Below are 21,514 nucleotides of genomic sequence, written 5' to 3' on the forward strand. Positions count from 1 at the left end.
TTCCCACTTTATATTTATGGTTTACGTTTCCACTACCTACTAGTTAATCTCTGCACTTATCTACCTCAATTGTCATCTGTCAGGTGTTTGTCCAGTCTTGTTTGACCATTGCCATTATACAGTATAAGAACAATGTGAAAAGAAGCTGTGCATGAACTCTTACAAAGCCATAATCTGGAGAAGTGCAATCACAATATAGAGTATTTAGCAAAAGACTGGTGCAGTGCAGGAAACAAGGGGCTTGTCAAAATAATATTTCCAGATCAAGGCCATAGACTGATTATCATGAATACATTTGCTAATGATGAAATAATTAAAAAGGATGGTGGGTTGGGGGTCTATCTCTGTATAGTGCTGATTCAGAAGATCAGCCAACAATCTGTGTCCAAGAGGAACCCCATTGAAAGAGGAGCGGAAATGAAGGGTGAGCCTGTGAAGCAGAGGACAGTGAGAAGGATATCCTGCATCCTGCCAAAGGAAGCCCGGGAGAGAGATTGCAGCAGAGACCCTTGAAAGCAAAAAAAGGGACCCTTACTACAGTAAAGTTACACTGTCACATACTTTTTATAGCTTTTTCCCTATGCTGGTTAGTCCCTGTGATTGTTAGTTTAATGAACGCAAAAGCCTTACTATAAAACACTGAATTGCCTCTTTGCTTTCTCTTAAGAAACACAAAAATGATTTGCATTTCTATTTTCTCCCTTGGATGTACAAATATATTTTCAAGATATTACACTAGACATTGGAAGATTAACTAACATTACAACATTAACAAGCAAATCTGAAACAACTTTAGCTTACAGAATGGTCCATTTCAGACTGTTATGACCACATGTGTCAAAGCTACAGTGAAGCAGGTTTTCTAGTTCTTTTCAGTTATTGAAAACATGTACTGTAGACTACTGTAAACCAGACAGTTAATCAAACAAATATTGAGATGTGGAACTAATCAGTGATGACCACCTGATTCCTGATTGCCTGGTCCTAAGCAGTCATTGCAGTTTCTGACATACAGTACTTATCAGCTGTGCCCTTGGTTTAGTTTATCATTTCAGCTAATGTTTAATTTAATTAAAGATTATCAAGTGCTCCAAAACTGAGACAAGGACTAGAAAAGCTGCAGGGCTGTGGATCTCCAGTAATGCAATTGGATAAATAATAGCTCACTGTCAAATGGAGAACTGTTTAAACTTAAACTCTATAACTTAAAAACATATTAATGTATAAAGTCATTATTGTATCTACTGAAGGAAATAATACTGTACATTGCCATGTGTGAATCTCAAAGATGTGACGATCTGTATCAGTACCTACATGCAGTTTTAATTGTGCATGGTGGTGTTGGGTGCAAATGTTCAGTTTCTTTTGTCTTGAACTTTTAAATACAGTAGAGACTCTGGTTAATGTTAAACACATGACTGTCATCCAATGATTTCAAATGACTTACTGTAGTAAGCAAAGCAGAAAGGATGAAGAGGGATAAACTTACCTGTCCTTAATTTACTATGATCCCTACACCAAGTTGAGAAACATTTCCCATTTTGCATGTCTGCCTTGAAAATAAAGCAGCCATTTAAATAAAATATTGTGCATTTATTGAAAAATATAAATAGCATGTACAAGAATCAGTAGACTTTTATACAGAATGAAATATTTTTGAATGAATTAAAATAACATTTTGAAAATTTAACAAATCATATAGAATTTTATATATACAGTATATTTATTTCCATAAAAGTTTGCTTATAAACATATGAAAAGGATTACTTGTAAAAGCCTTACAAGTCAACTTTTGCAACTACCAAAAAATGAAAATAATTTTCAGAAAATGAATCTTTCCATGATTTTGCCACAGCTTTTTGCCATTGCAGACAGGTAGCTTGACTTCTAAAAAAGTGCATTTTTAGATAATATATTTAAAATTTATTTGTGAAGAATACCTACATTTTCCCGCATACTGTACATTTTAAATAAATGTGTCAACAAGCAGGTTAGGACTCAAAACTGGAAGGTAGAAGTTAAAATTCCAGGTACCTATAGGTCACTGCTGTGGTACCCTTGAGCAAGTTACTTCACTCAGATTTCTCCAGCACAACACCCAGCCGTGTAATAGGGTACAATCATTTACATTAAAGCATCAGCCAAACAAATTGATAATAATACATGTGAGTGAGTTTGAGCACTGAGCAGAAAATGCACTTGGAAATTAATTGATACAAAACTGAAATGTTGAATGCTCTTCAAAATAAATAATAATAAAGCTGAAAAGGGGAATGTCAAATGTCAGGACAGACACTGTGGGAATGTGCCACAGTGATAAGAGGAAATTCCAGATCTGAAAACAACAGCCAGGTTATGCCCTAAGCTTGTCCAGTGGAAGGAAGTCAATCCCAGAAGGAAGATATAATGGAGATCTGATTGGAGTAAAGAGCATCAATAATAGTCACCTCTTTAAGACTCAGATCAAAGGACGTGTTTGAAAATAAAGTGCAAACAGATTTTGGAGTTAGCAAATACAAACAGAGGACTTTATGCCTTCGGAATGTAACCTTCACATGACGTAGATATAAATTAGGTTTCTTCATAAATCAACAGAATCATGGGCTACTGAAAAATTAAACAGGTAAGAACTATAGAGGCAGCAATTTGTCTTGAATGAGATATCACTAGGATTGAGACTACTTTTGATTAAAAAAAATAGACTGTTGTTGTGTGTATTGTACTGCTGTCTTTAGATTTTAATGTTTACAACACCCAGTGTGATATAATAAATACAACTAAAGGCAATATAGAAACAGAAAATAAGCTGAAACCATATTAGATTACATAAAAATATATATTTACATGAGTTTTGCACATTAGTGAGATACTAGGATTCAAGTTTGTCTGTGTGATGAATGATTTTAAAAATATGTCATTTTTACATGCCAAACAAGGCATCTAGGAGATTGTGCACTGAGCTCAATTAAAGGGGTGTAACTCACTTGCACCTTCCTGTTACTTTGTCTGGCAGCCTGCAGTATCATACAGTGTGCTGTTTGTGACTTGAGCAAGAGCAAAACAAAATTAATTGTTAATAGTTACAATAAAGACAAAGAAAAGAGGTGCAAAATCTGACAATTCCTGGTTCCTTTTAAAGCTGCTGAGAAAGGACTGACCGAGGGTAGTCCAATGTATAGCAAAAATATAAAGTGGTTTGATTTGAAATTTTTAATTGAAATGCTGATGATTCCATTTGCTGTGCAATTCTGCAACAGGCTAATGTGCCTAATGCAGAACTCACAATCCCAGCACACAGAGATACTGTACAGAGGAATGTCAACTTACTGTACATGCAATTACAAATAAAACTGTTATTTAATTAATCTTTTTTTAGTTTCAGTTAATATGAAAAGACAAGTAAGACTGTTTTAGATTAAAAAAACAAGTAAATCAATAGTGTCCAAATCCTGGTTGAGGGTGAAGAGTGTACTGATTTTCAAAATTTCAAGTGCTGTACCTGGGAGAAGCTAATAAATGTGCTCAGTTAAGTGCAGTTGTTAGGCAGCCAGCTGGTTTATCTCATTAAGAGTTGACTTGGAATGAAATGCCACAGACACACCAGTTCTCCAGAACCAGGACTGGATACTCCTGATTTTCAGAGATGTTATACTGTATGATTCATATGATTTTACTATTTTAAGTTTTCATCAGGATAAATACAAGCAAGTGATACCAATTCTACAAGCATGCTTTACACTTAGTTAATATTTAGGAAGACATTTTCATTCCAACATCCATTAACCTTGAGTAAAAGGTCATTAGCATGCCAATACGTGTAAGGTAATATTGAGCTCCCTATAAAAAAGAACCCGATTCTTGGCTAATGTGAGAAGTGCAAATTACTACCTTTCAAAAGTAGTAAAAAACATATAACCACAAAAATATCAGGACTGCAAAAAAGAGGTTCATATCTCAATTTGTTTGCTCAGGTGGCATCTCAGCAATGATGACAAGTGAGCAACTGAGAAAGGTAACAGCTGTATTCCTTTTCAAAGAACTGACATTCTCTTTCAGACTGAATATAATTGCTTCCTAAAGGAGCACAGACATCACAATTGGAAGTGGCAGGGAATAGTGCCCCTTCCTTACTCCTCTTCCCATGATCCTCTTGTGCCCTAACCTGTATGGTTAGGACACAAGAGGATTATGGGTTCAAATTCAAGGTGGGGCAGCATTGCTGTTGTTCTGTTGAGCAAGGTACTTCACTCAGATTGTTCCAGTAAATATCTTCCTGTAAAAATGTCCAGGTCACCATTGTACATGAGATTTTGTTCACAATTGACCTATCTGGTAAGGAAGAAGGAAAAAAAAGTGTTTACAATGTGGAGAGAAATGAATGATATCATACAGATGATGAAGGGTCACAGACTGCAATGTCTTAAACCCCACAGAAATTTAGAGATCCACTATTCTGTTTAGATCATGTTTTTGTCCCACCAGTCCTAAAACAATAGCACTAGTTTGATATAGACTAATTTATATTTGACATTTCAAATTGAAAACAAATTGAATAATTGTTAACCTGAAGGCTGAACTGAGGACTAAAATTATTTGTTTCCTTATTCTATTTTGGGAGTTCATTTTTTCCTCATATGAAATGAAGACTTGCTGTCAAATTGATGAGAATGACTTAGATCTTTGGAACATTGGGATGTAAAATACATTCTAAATTACATAGATATTTTCATTTCTTATTTGTGTTTATTTTCTGAATTCAATTAAATAGGGAAACTGATAGATCTACTACCATAGGTCAGTTGTCAAAGCGGAAGCTGCTTAGATACTGCAAATGGTCAATTTAATGAAGGACGAGGATAACTGATACTGGAACTGGTATGCAAGCAAAATGGGGAGATTCTTTTCACTAACCAGTTTTCCAGCTGCCTGGTGTCATTTTCAAGTGAAATTTCTCTTTCAGGTAAATGGTCAAAGACTCAACAGAATCCACTGTGTCTGAAACTGCACATGCTTGTTTCTTCTTCCATTGTTTATTGTCTTCATTGTCTTGCTAGTAAATACTGTTTTCTTTCATAATAAAAAATCTGTATATCCCTTTTCTTTGGATTTCACCTCATGCACCCCTCCTCTACCCCCAGCTGTTAACAGTTTGTTAACTCCTCACTCTGTTTGGAATCCTAGCTTCTTATGGTCTATGGCACCCAGTCAAGGAGACTTAGCCAAATCTTACTGTACCTAATCAATAATCTCTCTCAAACACATCTAATTGTTGGAGTTTATTATTCCTCATGAAATTGTATTATTGAAAACTAACTTATTTATATTGAATATTAAGTAAAAGTAATAAGGAATAATTGCACATCAGTTTACTAAATAACTGTGTATCAACAGATCATCAATTAATGCACAATAAGTGTACTGTATATGTGCACTGCCACTCTTTGGCAGGTTACCACTTCCATAACAGTAAAATATCAATCTAATGTCTTGCACAGTTAGTATTTCTATATACTGTATGTAAGGAATCAAAACTTTGAGTAAAAACATTGAGTAAAAACCTGTCATCTTTCTTCTTAAAGTATGTTTCTTATCTTCTATGAAACTTTGTAGTGAGCTTTAAAAAATGTGTCAGAACATATCAGAAGCAATTTGTACACTTTTTGGTTAAATATTTACATGATTGTCTTTGCACCCTTTACATTTTATGAAAGCACTTTGTGAAGCCTACCCTGATAATACCTTATGCCACTTACAATTCAGTTTTTACAGAACAGGTAAAAAAAAATCAAACACATGGAATACAGCTGTTTCCAAAATGTAAGAGATAAAATAACAAGAAAATTACCTCTATTCCTTTTAAAAATATAGCTTCAAAATCCTTCAGGAAGTTTTAAGTACTGTATCTTGCACTTTTGCTCTGCATAGGCAACATAGCCAAATCCATTTGCTTTCCATTATTGCATAAAAGCTGGAGATAAACTGCCTTTTTAAAACATTCTCTCTGTATTAAACATTTTCATCTTGGTCATAAAATTAAAATATATAAAAGCCAGAACTACGAAAAGGTTTTTAAAAAGGTACAGCAGAGGTGTCACATACCCAAAAATGGAAATCAATGTTATTCGGATAAAAATAAAAGGAATGTCTTGCAATATGACTCCCAGTGAACTTAGGAGTGGGTTTCGGGGCTTGAGAATCAGCCTCAACATAGAGATGTAGCTAAATATGTATATTGGGAAAACCCAGCGTGAAAAATAAACTTGAGGGTGTCCTGCTACTCTCACCATCTCAACAGTGTCAAACCAGAATATGAAACTGTCTACAAAAATCTCTGCCCTCGTATCATTACAGTGCAGAAATTTGAAGGGCCCAGATGATGTGTAAGGTGAGTTGTTATAAGCAGTGCTTGCTGTGCGGGAACTCAGGCCAGATATACTGTACTGTCTTTCTTGATTTCCCAAAAGCCCTGGCGCTGTTCCATTAGCTTCCAGCCTGATCCTCGTGCCATCATTATCTCTTTCAACATCCATCTGACCTGATACGGTTGTTACTTGCTCCAAGTGAGTCAGAATGGGACTGGGAATATCGGCATCCCGTTCATCTTCAATAGCTGGCAAGAAAGTACAACAGGATTAATCTTCCTCTTGAGGAATCTATCTTTCCCTTTTTTCAGAGCCATTCTGGGAGCGTTGCTCTGTTGTGCAAGCAGTATGAGCTTGTATGGGAGATACAAATTACTGGAACGTCCTAGAAATAGATCTTGTCAGGTGTCTAAAGACTGTTTTGCAAGAGAAAACATTACTGTATGTGTGGGATGGAATGTAGATATTATACTGTAGGTGTATTTGTAATCCCTAAACTAAGATAGGAAGGTGAAAAAAAGGTTTTGGGTTGTTCGGATGCTGCACAAACAGATGATATACTGTGTAATAAACAAGGAGTACATCTTTAAAGAAACAACACAATTAAATTTTCAAAAGGGAAAAAAAATCTGATTCTGATGCTTGAAACAATTACACTAAATGTCCCACTGATAAGTAGCATTGTTTCTTCACAGTGCTGGAGACCTGAGGTCAATTCCTGGAGTACTATCAATTTGGAGATTGTATGCTCTACCCATGTTCACATGAGTTTCCTCCTGGTCCTCCTCGGTTTCCTCCCATTGTTCAAAGACTGGTGGGTTAAGTAGCTTCTGGAAAACTTTGCCCCTGGTGTGAGTATGTGAATGTCTGTGTGTGTACCTTATAATGGACTGGTGTCCCGTCCATAGTGTATCCTGCCCTGCACCTGTTGTTTGCTGGGTTAGTTAGGCTCCGGTTCTGCTATAACCCTCCATTGCACAAAGGATGGATGGATGTAAATACTATAGGAGCTCAGCAGGAAAGTGCAAAAGAATTACAAATGTGTTCTGGGAGATAAATAAGACTTAATAAAAGTTAAAAATACATTACCTCTAAATTTGCACAGCAAGACATCTAAGAAGAGAAAATGTGAGCGAATGGTTTTGTAAGAAAAGATTTGGTGTGAAAGTGTCAGTAATATAAAATAGCTGCTGTCATTTTTCACTCTAAGATAAGGGCAATACAAACACTTCTTTTGTTGTCTGAAGAGTCTTTTAGGACAATAAAGCCAATTTGAATTTCTGAACATACAGTAATCAACAAAGGCAAGTGCACTTACTATGATTCTGCCCCGTAAGACGGCATTTGCGAAGCCTATCGATGATATCAACACATATGAAGGACAGCAAAACCAGTGAGACTGGGAGCTCAGACAACATGTCGAACCTTTCAGCTGCATTAATCTGTACCTGGTAATAAAAGACATGGATTAGAGTGGGGAAGGAAAATCTTATCACTTATAAATAAGCAAAGATAAAATGACATCTTACGATACATTGCATATAAGAGAGAGAAAGAGAAAGATTTAAAGTATCTTTGAATTGAATTAAGTAGTTTTTGAAGACTTTTCTGGCTGTTATCCTTAAAAAACATATTTATTATGTTTATAATAAATATGAATTTAGTGAAAGACACTGTATATATATATACAGTACATTACATATATTCAAGTGGTACAAAGTTTGTGTTAGAGAAACACTACTACTGATATTCTGTTACACACAAATAAATGAAAGTGTGACTATATGGTTGAAGGCAATTTTAATGAATACTTATACGGTTAATTTACTTCATCAGTGCTCTTCAGCCCTACAGCAAACTGACAAACATTAAAAACTCATCTTCCCTCTATTCTAGAGTTTGCTGTGGATTATCTGACACAAAGGGTCACTTTTTAAAGGGTCACTTCATCCAGTTTGACAGTATTGGTTTCTAAATGAAGAACTATAACTTGTTCTTTAGATTTAATGCCTGCTTCTTTATTAAATTCTGGTATTTCAGGTCTATGTTCATTTATGTCAATGAATGAAAAAAATATTTTTAAACTTTTTCAGTCTGATTTTAAACAATTACAGAGCACTGAAACAGCTAGTTAAAGTGGCCCATGATTTACTTATAGCATCCAATTGTCTGTTTTGATGCACTTAGTATGGTCTTTGACATAACTATCATGATAGTCTTCTTAAACATTTAGTGAACAATGTTGGTATTGATAAAAAAGTTCTTGACTGGGCTTAGGTCATACTTGACTGATGAATTTCTGGTACTTCCCCAGTGTTGCAAAAGGTCCAGTTCTGGTTCCTCTTCTTTTAACGTACGTTATGATCTCTTAACTTTATTTGATTCATTGGAAGGGTGTTAACTTCCATTTTATTGCTGAAAATATCCAGATTTATTTTTACACTAAACCTCACATTTGGATGGCAATCGCTTCCCCCCTTATACTGCCTGCCAGAAATTAATTGATGCAACATTTTTTGGTGTTGCCCTTGCCATTAACTGCTACTCCTTTACTGTGAACTTAATTGAGTATTTTGATTAGGTATGGGATAAAAGAATTCCTTATTTTGTTCAGTCCTAAGTCTCAAACCGCTGGTCTTCTTCCACGAAATTCTTCCTTCATCTTGTTCAGTTGAAAGATATAATCTCATAATAGTTGATATTGATGCTGTATTTTTCATGATTGTTTTAGCGTATATTTAAATAATTTTTCATTGCTTAAGCTGGGAACCTTCTTTGGGAAGCTGAAGTCTGACATATGGACAATATGATCAACACAACAGTAATGATAGCAGATGATCACAGATACAGTGTCTTGTTTCCTTGTTTAGGAGAAAACATTGATGCTGGAATATTTGTGCTGCATCTTGATACAGTACATCTTCATCAGACAATATTGGTCTGATGACAATTTTCATCAGAAAATCCTCATTAATTCAAATTTGAATGAATTAATTGAACTTCAAATATTGAAGTTGGGGTGGGTGCATTTGAAGTTTACTAATGGAGGGTTTTGGTCTTCTGAATGTTAAGTGAAAGTCCAATCTTCTCACATGCCTCATTAAATCTGCTCAAAAGCATTGGGGTAGGTTACTTTGAGATTATTTACCTTCTTTTCCATGAGTCAGATGCACTTCAACTCTGAGCTTTGTTGTTACAAAATGAATCATGGATTCATTGTTTAGAAATATTGAAAATAGAGTCAAGTTGATGACACAGGTCCAAGTTTTTTTTTTTAATTATTTAATGTATTGAGACATTCCACAAGGTAGACTTTTTTAAAACCACTCTGCCACTGAGGTCTTGACTTCCACTTCTAATGAGCCTTTATGATGATCCTTCCATTTTTCACCCTGTCAATTCTGACCCTATATTATTAATTCCAAGGTCTTTGGAACCCAAATATTAGGTGAATACCTGACAAACCCATTACACTTGCCTAGCCAAGGGTATTTCTTTATCTGAACGTATGGTTGTTTTGATGCATTAATCCTATCATAAACCTTTATTTACTATATTAAAGGTTTTATAAAACAATGTAGTAAACATTTCTACACACCTGAAGAAGGCCTGTTTACCTAAAGTCTTCAGACAGGTGTCTGTTTTAATGCACTAGCTGACCTAAGTGTACACTGTACATGCGCCTACTAGATAAAGTAATAAAGTACTATACATTGTATTTTATCACAAAACAATAATGGACCCTTTATTCAAAACACAACCTAAAAAGGAACATTGCAATTCATTGTTTATTTTGAGGTTAGAAAGAATCTGTATTGTAGATTGCATTTCAAACCACAATGAAAGTACACAGTAATGTGTAAATTCTCCGATTTACATCACAAAACAGACTAAATTTCCAGGTGTGTGCAGCGTCCTATTGCCGTCATTGTCTGTGATTGCTCTCAACTTTCGCCGACAAATACTACTTGTTAACTCTGCATACAGATCACGTTGGAACATTTCTGCAGCAAAATGTCTGCTGCACAATGTGTACTTATTAGCTTGTATATCACTTGGAACATCACATCCCTAGTGAGCAGGTGGGGCTGCTTCACATCACAATTCTCACAAACTCTCATTCTCGCCTGCGGTGAGACCAGAGTTTTGCGACAACATGGACATTATACTGTACACTACTTTCACAAAGTTCACAATGTTGTGCTGAAATTGTAAACTTTTGCAAAACTGTTAATTAATTAACTTTGTAACCGAGATTTAATAGCTGGTCTGAGAAATTGGGACTGCAATTGGGACTTCATATTCACATTGCTTAGATTATAGTTATAGAATAAGAGAGTTTTACTTTTGGTATTACAAAACAGTTATCAAGAATTCCAGTTGAACATTTCTGTTGGCAGAGCTACAGTACGGCTGATGAGTCAGTACTTCAGCTTAAGTCTAAATTTACCATATATTTTAGTCATATTTCTCAGAAGCTAAAGTTGGGGATTCTAAAACAAATCAAAATTGACAATTTTTTCAGTTCACTTAATCATAATCATAGCATATAAATGAAATATCATTACTTCTGCAACAATGAGACAAGACTCCTAAATCTTGCATTCCCATTGTAAAAATCTAAGGTAGTGTATTGTTACAAATGAGGGGTTACAAAATTGCAAAAACAAAACAGGAATTGACCAATCAGTTTAAATAAATAAAATAACCATACATAACCCCCAACAAAGATTTCTGCCAAGAATATACCCAGGTGGTTGACCTCACACACACAACATAAACATACAATGCAAAAGGGACAGTATTTACAAGTTTACCGACAAGGCATTTCAGAGACCCCCGGGTCAAAGAAAAGATAAGCTACCTTCTAAACTAAAAAGAATACACTCTATAATTAAATCTTTCTCTCTTAACCTGACACTACAGGCTACCTCCCTATCCTGAAACGTACCGACTAAGTAGGGTTCACTCAAGGAACTCCAAGTACTCCCTAAGCATGTTCAGAGAGTACTAATCAGGTCTTTTCTGATCTTGAAGTAGGGACTCTCACCTGGCACCAGCTTCAAGCTCTGTGTGCTTCTGTCCCATCTTTCTATTATCGTCTGTCCTTCTTTTTCACTTTTCTCCCCTCCCTTCTTTTTGTCCTGTCATGATCTGATTATATAGGTTTTTTTTCTGGGCTGTTAAATGATACTTAATAATTTAGCCAGAACTTAACTTAGGTAAACTTTATGATTGCTTTGATCACAGACTCTGGAACCCCTAGATTCTTAAACACCTGCATTGTCACATACCTCAGTCTGCAACAGTATATATTAATCAGAATCTACTGTAACCTAAAATATAATTTATTTTTAAGCAAAGATGGAATGAAATTGAGTCTTTGACTCCATAAACGTAATTAATATAGAAAAATAATTTGTAATAGAAAATTGAGTCCAAAGGCTTAAAGAAAAGATAGTGGCTCTGTTCATCTGAAAGGACCCCAAAGCACTTCACATACACAATGGGACCCATTTCATCCACCAGTGTGGTGTAGCACCAGCCCAGCAGACAGGCAGCAATCACGATGCACGAGCAGCACATCAGATAGTAAAGTGAGAATCTACTCTGCCAGGTAGCTAAGAAGTAAAATTCAGGTAGGCCACATTGACCAAGCCAAGAGGAATTCAGGACCTTGATTTACAGCACTGTATCCTTGTCCACCATAGTGCACTCTGGTTTGGCAATTTCAAAATTTCTGTTTCAAAAGTGGTGTATAAGTCCTAAGGGTCTTTGGATTTGTAGACATCTCTAAATATCCCTTGAGAAACTAGGATAAGTTCCCTGCCCAATGGCCAAATTACAGACCCATCACTTGATAACAGATTATTCTTTGGGTAGAAGGAATGAAAGCTGCCATCAAATAATGGGTTTATTAACTAGGAAGTGAGTAGAAACTTTAATCTGAGACCTGGACTAAATGCATAAAGGTGTTCACCATTCCTCTTTGCCAGTATAACAGAAACAAAAGACAGGAACGTACTGTATCACTCAAAGTGCATGACTGATCTGTGTTTTGTAACGATGTGTTTTTAAAGTGAGCAGTTGATCAGCAGTGTTCTTTCCAGTCCACAAAGCAAAAGATTTTCAAACACATTGCTTATTGCTAGATATGTCGTTCCTTATCACCTTTTAAAAACAATAAGGAACACGATTTTATCTAATCTATGCACTGCAGTGTTGCTTTGAGTTATGACCTGTTTTTGATTTACTGTTAGGGCTAATATAACCTCTTCATAATAAAAACAGATCTTGCAGCCACCTGCAAATGTTACAGTGATCATTTTAAACAACAATCACATGTTACTTCCTATGGATCATTACCTAATTTTCCCCAGTTGAAAAGTGAAAGGATTACAGTGTTTCTGTGAAATGGAACACAAACATTTCTGATGATCTGTTTCTTAAGGAGCATGCTTCATATAAAGTATGCAATTTAAGGACACATTAGGATAAAATCAAGGATAAATCGATGTCTAATTCTAATATATCCATAACAATGCAACAGATTATAAGGCAATAATTATTGATACATTATTTTTAACGACAGTATGTCACGGAAGAGGATAAAAGTTTGGAAGAGAATATTGAAAGTGGAGAAAGACAGTTTTCCTTTGCAATAAAATCTATCCAAAATAACATATGTGGAATTACCTCAGAGCTGGCAATTAAAAAGGCAAAGCAGGGCAATGTAGACAGGATCACATAAACCAGAGTAACAGGCCTCCTAAAATAAAGACAAAGTTTAAAGTAAATAAATAAAATCTTACCTTTCTAAGCATCTATAAACTGTGTAGATTCAACATAAGGGAAATTAATATTCGTTGAGTGTCATTACTTAACAAGACCATCCAGATTACATGATAGGGAAATGATAATTAGCTGTAAGAAAAGCTATAGGCCATGGAGGCCATGTGGAATCTTACAGCAATGTGATTAACAAATTCGCAGAACATGATTGACTAACAATGGTTGAATATACTGTATAGCCAATTAATTTTGGAACTCCAAGGTTTTTGACATTCAGCTATAGGATCCTAAAAATTTGAACATCCAGTTCAAGAGGAAAGGAAAGGCAGCAGTTAACGCGTCCTGTAAATCCAACCCCAATCAAATGGACTCTCCACGCTGTCAAGAAGTGCATGGAAAATGAGTCTCTGTAAACATGCACGATAGCATCCTCCTTGCTTAGTGCAAACATCAGTATTCCATGGCAAAGGACAATTCCAATGCTATGACATACTGTACAGTATGTCTTTCTTTTGAGAACACTTTCATTTATATTTGTTGAATCCACAATGTCACTGTTATGAGACATTTAGGTTTAGCACTATTTTGTAAATACATTTACAGTGCCTTGCAAAAATATTCAGACACTTGCACAGTTTTCACACTGTGTTGCTTTCAAGGCTTGCAGTGATGACACCTTGAAGTAGCACTGCCTAGATCAGACTGTCCCTCCAAAGTGAGCTCACAGACCAGCAGGAAACTGGTTAGGGATACCACCATGGAATCACCAGCAATTTTGAAAGAACTATAGAGTTCAGTGGCTGAGATAGGAGAAAATGTCCTTGAGTGTTAACCAATGTATTGAAGATTGGCTTAAGCATCTCAAATCCCACATTTATTTTGCATCAAAGCATTTAAGTGATACTGTAAACATATGTCAAAAGCTTTGTGCTCAGACAGGATTAAAAAAAAAACTTTCCAGTACAAATACAAACCATTACACCTTTACTGTAAAACATGGTGGAGCCAACATCATGTTAATGGACATCAGCATTAAGAACTTGTCAAGAACGAAGAAAAAGTAGATAGAGTAGATGAAAACCTGCCTGCTAAAGACCTAAAACTGTCCTGAAAGTTCACCTTTCATAGAAGAACGACCAAAAAATAAGGACAAAGCTGCACTGGAGTGGCTCAAGGATTAGAAAGTGAATGTTCTTGAGTGGCCCAATTGAAGTCTAGACTTAATTCTTGAGAAGCAGAAAGACCTGAAAACAGCTCATACTATTTTTTTTTTAATTTCACCAACTCCTCTCTTGCTGTCTGTGCATTCTCCAACCTGGAACAGCATAATTTTGTAATTTCACAAAATTAAACACCCTAGGTAGGGTCTGAATACTTTTGCAAAGTAGTGTACATTTGTGAACCATAACCATGTGAACCATTTGTGAGACCATCTATTGGTCTGCCCCTTATTGCAAGCAATAGACATTCAGGATAACATGAGTTTTAAGATTACGAATTACTTAATAGAAAACAAAGGGTACTGGTAGGGAGTGAATATTCATATTGGGATGATGTAATTAGCGGTGTACTACAGGGATCTCTACGAGGACCATTGCTCTTCTCAATTTCTATCATTCATCAGTGATTTAGTAAAACTTGTCCGGTTTGCAGATAATACCAAATTAGAAGGATTAGCAAACACTGTAGAAGCAGAAAGTGAAATAAAAGATAGATAAATTTGAAAATTGGACAAACATGGCATTTAAGATAAACAAGTCCAGCATTTTATATGCAGGCAGTAAAATCATAAATTATAAATACAAAATGTGAAAAGATGTTAATGTTTATGTTGACATATTTATCTTAAAGACAACATACAGTAGGGAAGCCATTTTTATATACAAACATTTGTTTCTTCATGATGAAACAAAAAGTGCAGAAACAAGATCAATGGGTATTATGTTAAAATATTAGGAGTAGTGTATACATTTTTGTTTGCAACAAGCGGACATGACAAGTTAGTCAACCCAGAAAAAATTGTTAAAATGAACAGAGAAACACAGGACACAGGTGGGAGTGCATTTAAAGGTGAAAACTGGAGACACTTCTTTACCCAAACTGCAGTGGGAGCATGGGAAAAGCTACCTTTAAATGTTGTTGAAGCTGATAACCCTAGCGCAACAACATAGAACAGAATGAGGTCCTTGGATATATAAATATTCTCCAAGACATATTGTATTCTGCCAATGTGCACTAAGTCTATCCAGAGTTCCACAGTGAAAAGTGTAAATATTGCGACAGTGAAATTAAATTTGTCATTTTCACTGTGTACTAATCAAATTTGTATTTTAAGTCGAAACATTAATATGAGGCAGTCCAGACTCTTGATATGTTCTTTTTTAATGCTTTGTCAAGCCTCAACTGTAGCTACTTTCAGTTGTTGCTTGTTTGTGTAATTTTCTGACTTACAGTAAGTTTCCTCTTCAACAAGTAAAATGCATGTTTGATAGGATTCAAATCAGATTGATCTGGCCAGTTCAAAAGATTGCACTTTTTCTTCATGATGAACTCCTTGGTTAAGTGTGCAGCATTGTATCGTAGTCTTATTACAGGGTCAACTGCCACCCAAAGGGTTTGTAGTGTACCTTTTTTTGGACATAGGCAAATAAAAAGCTTATCTTTGTCTTTTCTGTTCATAAAACTTTGCTTCAGAGCTGTTGTTGCTCATCTGTGTACTTTGAAATGCTCTTTATAAAGGCTACAAAAAAAGCATTCTATTTGCATCTTATGTACAGTATGCACAGTGAATTGAGATACTTTCAACGTTGTACTCTGAAGATTGTCTGCAATGTCTTTGGCTGTTGCTTTAGAGTTTTTCATCACAGCTCTAATGATTTGTTTGGTATTGGCTGCTGTCGTCTTCCTTGGACAACCCAGTCTTGGCCCTTTGCTTATTTCCCCAGTAGGTTCTTCCTTTTTTAAGACATTCCATAATGTTAACTTTGCTTTACAACTGTTCTAATTGGATTTAGATTCCTAATTGGATTTCAAATTTCATCTGTTTTTTTGCCTTCTGCCACAAAAGTAGAAGCATTTCATGCTCACTTGAAATAAGGGGACTAAAACCAATAAATGACATTCTTTAACATAGCTAAACTTGTATGCAAAACAAAAAGAGGAGAAATTATATATTTTTGTCTCATATTAATCTTTTGATCTGAAATATTAGCACACAGCAAAAATGACCTTATATGATTTTCACTTCACTGGCCCAATATTTCTGCTTTTCACTGTACATTTTTCTGAAATCTCCATGTCAGACAAAGAAGGAAAAAGAGTCAGGATATCAAAACTCCAAACCAAGTGGATGCCTTCCCATAACCCTACATTCCAGGACATTAGTTGACATTCTGAAGACTAGGACTGTTGATCTTCTCCGGGCAATGTATAAACATGCTAGTAATTTCTATGTTAGTACTTCCTATCTGACAAAGGATCATTAACCTCACTTAGATTTTGCCAGTGTGATGTACAGATCCAAAATAAACAGGTTTTCTTTCAAACTTGGGAGGCTAATAAATGTAGTACGAACAAATAAATAGTTTTAAGAATATTGTTGAGGGAAAGGTAAAATCATTTGAAAATTCTGGTTAATGTTATCATCCACATATACAAGAATAATTCTAAATAAACATACTGTAGTACAGGTACAGTATGTTGCCAATGCATCAGTGGGAGAATATGAAACCTGTTTGCTGTTGAATCACTTACCATCCTTTCCTTGCTGTGAAGAACTTTCTTTTTTTGGCTATCATGTACTTCATGGGGACCCAAATCACCAAGGCCACAGAAGTAACATAAGCAACCGAGGAAGCCACGATGAGCCAGTACGCAGTGCTAGCATCCCCATCCTGCATCCCTGCCTCTTTGACTTGTTTCACGATGGAAGCAAACCTCTGCATGACAACGAAAACTGGTATACACAGAGCCGCAAACTGCACTATTTCACAGAAAGCAAATTTGATTTTCTTCCCCGAGCCCATTCTTCAAAATGTGTTTGATTTACAAGAAAATCCTGTTAGTTTGAAGCTTAGGCCTTTTACCATTGTTCATGTTCACTAGCATTTTCCACACAGTAGACTGGACTCTGAACACTGAGTGCTTACACTGCATTAGGCATTGTATACTGTACCTTTATTGCCCCTGTGACGTTGTTTTGTCCATCACATTTGCCTTTTGGAATTTTTATCGTATTGGAAAGTATTATATGGCTTTTAACTCATTAAATTCAGTTTATTGCTTGTCATACTGTAAAGAAAAAAAGAAACCAGGTAAAATATTACTAAGACATTACTTGGTAATGAAAGAGGCATTTGTGTAGTCTATATGGAATTGTGGTCGTTTAATTGTTTATAGATTTAAGGTCCTATGAAATACTAGAGAAAAGCTAAATTCCACATATCCTTAAGAGGCAAAATTCCCTAATCTGAAAAAAGATTGCAATTATAAGACATTGATGTAATTGCACTAGAAGTGTTGACGGTTTTTAAATAAGCTTGGTGTTTGGTGAGTTGGTGTTACTCAGAGACAAATGCACTATGTGGATCTCATCTTGCCCATTCAAAAATCACCTTTGCATGTGAACTATGAAAGACTTAGAAGTAACAATTTTATTAAATGTAGAATCAAATACTAAATACGAGCTAGGAGATGCAGACGGATCCCTTTCAGATTTATGTAAATTATTTGAAATAGTACATTATAAAGGTGGCCATTAAAAATTGGAAATGACATAAATTTCAGAATCATAATTTTTTTAAGACAGAAAGATGAACCACATTAAAGCATCTGGCACCCACAGTTGGAAGGGAACAGGGTTGTGATTCCTATTGGAGAGTATAGGAGTATTAAATGCAAAGTTATAAAGGACACTAAGATGGGATAACATGCTAATTTCCTTTCAAACTTTTTCAAATATATGTAAGTAATTACCTTCCTTAAAAATTAGCTGTGGTATTTTTTACCAATCTAAAAATTCTCCTCACCACAGTTGCTACTCACCACTTCAACTTCAACCACGATCTTCACTATTTTCAACTTTGCCACTGAGCCCCATCTAGTGGCACGTCATTTTCCTTTACAAACATGACAACATTTTGTTATCCATACACAGAATTGTGTGTTGTTCCTTACACTGAATATATTCCAAACTAAACTGTTTTACCAGAATAATTTCCATGATTATCATTTTCTATAAGTTACAAATGGCAGACAAAGTTTTTTTCATAATTAACTTTATCATAAAGATTAATCACACTGGATAAAACAAGGACTTTTTGTACGAGGATTTTATTTCAGAAATAATGGCGTGAAGCCACATTCCATCAGAATTAATCAAAATGTCATTTTCTGGAAGTAAATACTATATAAAAATGTGCTTGTAAATGGTGCAGAAAAAAACAAGGTGCGAAAAGGATATTTTACATGTAACCACTCTCTATGCCAAACAACAAAGCATTTAAAAATAATTGGACATATTATCAGAGTTATCAATGTTTGAAAAACGTGAAAAGCATGTTAATAATTTAACAGTAGTATTCTAAATCATGTATGTACTGTTAAATGTCTGGATTATATTATCTCTTTAAATAATTTTCACCAGTATAAGAATGATTTCTTGTTACATCTGCTTAGAGGGACAGATCTATGTCCAGAATATCCAGCCCAATCACAGAGACACCACCAACAACAGCATCTTACACTTACACAACTTGTTTAATAACTACAGTTCCCTCTATATGTATTTATACCCCCAATGAAATCAGAACAAAAAATCAAATAGCCAAAAATGATTTACAAATCTAAAAAGTCTTATTGTAATCATAATAGCCATGTACAGAGCTATATTTTTAATGTATGATTATTTTTAAAATAAAAAAACATCATTCACGTGCTTGAAATTAGTATTTTACAAACCCTCTCTGTAAATAGATTTGCTGATACAGATTACACTGACAAAACACTTCCAGTACTGTGCTATGAGGTTTTAGCTATTTTGAGGGGGCATTTTTGATAGGGGATTTCCGGACAAAATAGCTCTAGGTTCTTCAGACCCTTTTCAAATTCTACTTGTGCACTGTTTTCTTAAATTCGAACAATATTTAATTGGACTGGAAATTGTAATGGTCAAACAAGAACCCTAATTTTGTGTGCAGGTCTTATATTTGTTTACAGTATGCTTTAGATTATTATCAAGATTTTGCTAAGTGCTTGTAATTAGCAAAGGGCATTGTTGCCAAACCACATCAGAGAGGTTTAATAATATTAAATCTTTTGAGAAGGGACAGCAATTGTAGAAATCAGAAAATGTATTTTAAAATGAATCTTAGATTTAATCTAATATTTCATTTGAGAGACAGTTTGTTTGAATTCTGAATTCTGATTTTAGTATCATTCAGTGCATTTGGTCTGCCTGAGTAAATGCTGTACATGTTTTAATTTCATCCAAGAAATTCAAGTTTGCAGCTGACGTACAGTATGTACAAAAATATTTTTTATTGACGCCCAATGAATGGTTTAGGCAAAACGGTTACAAATTCTGTTTTTTAAATCAGACTAGCTTTCCAATACCTTCAGCTACTGTAGCATATAGAGGGAACTGATAAATATACTGTAGTGCAAGATGAAGCTTTTAAAGTCAGTCCATCTCAGTTTGACAGAAAAGTTTAAAACTTAATAAAAATAAATGTCTCCTGAAATTAATTTTTAATTTCATTTGGGAGATGAACTAATCTACTGTATACATACAGTATAAAGGAAAAATTAAAAATGTAAGATGCATGATTAACGCTGCTTTCAACAATGAGTTGTTAGTATTCTTTAGCATTGTCCTGTAGTGCATTATTCCTTGGTCAAAAAAGTGGACACACAGTCCTCAGCATCTAAACCCAGTAAGACTGAGATACAAGACACTCCATAAGAATCTTCAAGAAGGGGTTATGAGGAAATCTTCATTATGTGGAAAACATATAGCTAATAAAGTGTTTTAATCACATGAAGCACCATGAAAAAAAAACCTTAAAAACACACTATTTGTGCATTATTATATAAAATACGGTACATTTCCCTAGATGTATTTCATACATTGAATATCACAGATTTAGCCAAGTAAGTAGCCATGCCTAGGCATGATGATCACTCTCAACTTGCTGAAAGTGTAATATAGTATTTGAACAAGTGCAGATAGGGTACTCCATCCCATCCATCAAGTCAGTCATGTCCTCCACCGACTGACCATGGGCCTACCGGTGCCCATGAACTTCCAGGGGGTTGCAGTTTTGCTTTGAAAAAAGCAATCCTTGGCCAACTAATCCAAGCCCTACCCCAGGAGGTATAGTGCTAATGATGTGCCACTGTTTCAAGATTTAAGTCACAGGCAGGTAGTGTAATATCCCAGGCACATCCGAACCTTAGAGTTTAGTTGAAGTTATTAGTGTAATAATTTTATAATTCAGTAAATTCCCTTTTACTTTTAAATCTGATAATTTCATCTCGTATTGTAATGTTTAAGCGTGTGACTGTGTGCTCTGCTTTAAGTTTTTAACATGACTCACTGCAAAGGTAGTCTACACACTATCTGCCTACAGTGTGCCTGCAATGCTGCTGCAGTATGAGTCACACTACCCACAAACCCTTTATTCATTAATGGCAATTCTGCACCCCTATGGTGTTAATTTGACAGAATCTAGTACTGTACATACACATGCATGAATGTTATAGAGTACAACTCTAGTACAAATACTGGGCATTTACTGTTTATACACACATACAGTACATACTGTATATCCAATGCCTGAATATGTAATTTGCAACGTATTCAGGCCATTAAATACAACACATTCTTGAGCAGGACTGCATCTCTTCCTTGATTTCTATATTTTTTAGTGCATGGAAATCACAGAAATTCACATTTCATACAGTATATATCAGAAAATGTAACTTTGTCACCTGTGTCAAGTCATTTAAAAGCTAAATGTAAAACACAAATTTTAGTAGGTTTACTATCTTATTGTGCATCCTTCAATACCTACATAAAGTAAAGCAGCAATGTTAAATCACCAAGCATAAATATAACAGGAGATAAAAAGATCACACACTTCTTCTACAGTATCTTATCCAGGTGCTCAAGTCACCGTACTGTGTAATTCTTAGGCACATCATGGAAATAAAACTGAATCTTGATTCTAAGGTAACTTAATTGTATTTTTGTCTCCAAATGTGCTAAAAATACATGACATACTGTAGCAGTAAACCTTCATCTTGATTATGAGAAACTAAAAAATACTTAAGAGAAAAAATCATCACTCAAAAGACAAGGA

At 35.1% G+C, this 21,514-nt stretch overlaps 1 protein-coding gene across 1 annotated transcript; it reads right to left on the reverse strand.

Annotated features, from left to right (window-relative positions):
• Positions 1 to 1,572: 1,572 nt before the first annotated feature.
• LOC148657322 (transmembrane protein 236-like) lies at positions 1,573 to 17,263 on the reverse strand. Its single transcript, XM_088643420.1, has 4 exons — positions 16,908 to 17,263; positions 13,059 to 13,131; positions 7,681 to 7,810; positions 1,573 to 6,610 (listed from the first exon to the last, which is right to left on the reverse strand). Exons 1-4 carry the CDS (start codon positions 17,177 to 17,179, stop codon positions 5,988 to 5,990), a joined length of 1,098 nt encoding a protein of 365 aa, XP_088499546.1. The 5' UTR covers positions 17,180 to 17,263; the 3' UTR covers positions 1,573 to 5,987.
• Between the last annotated feature and the right edge of the window lie 4,251 nt (positions 17,264 to 21,514).

This window comes from Lepisosteus platostomus, chromosome 8 (genome assembly GCF_059453375.1).
Source record: "Lepisosteus platostomus isolate fLepPlt1 chromosome 8, fLepPlt1.hap1, whole genome shotgun sequence".
NCBI classification, from domain to species: domain Eukaryota; kingdom Metazoa; phylum Chordata; class Actinopteri; order Semionotiformes; family Lepisosteidae; genus Lepisosteus; species Lepisosteus platostomus.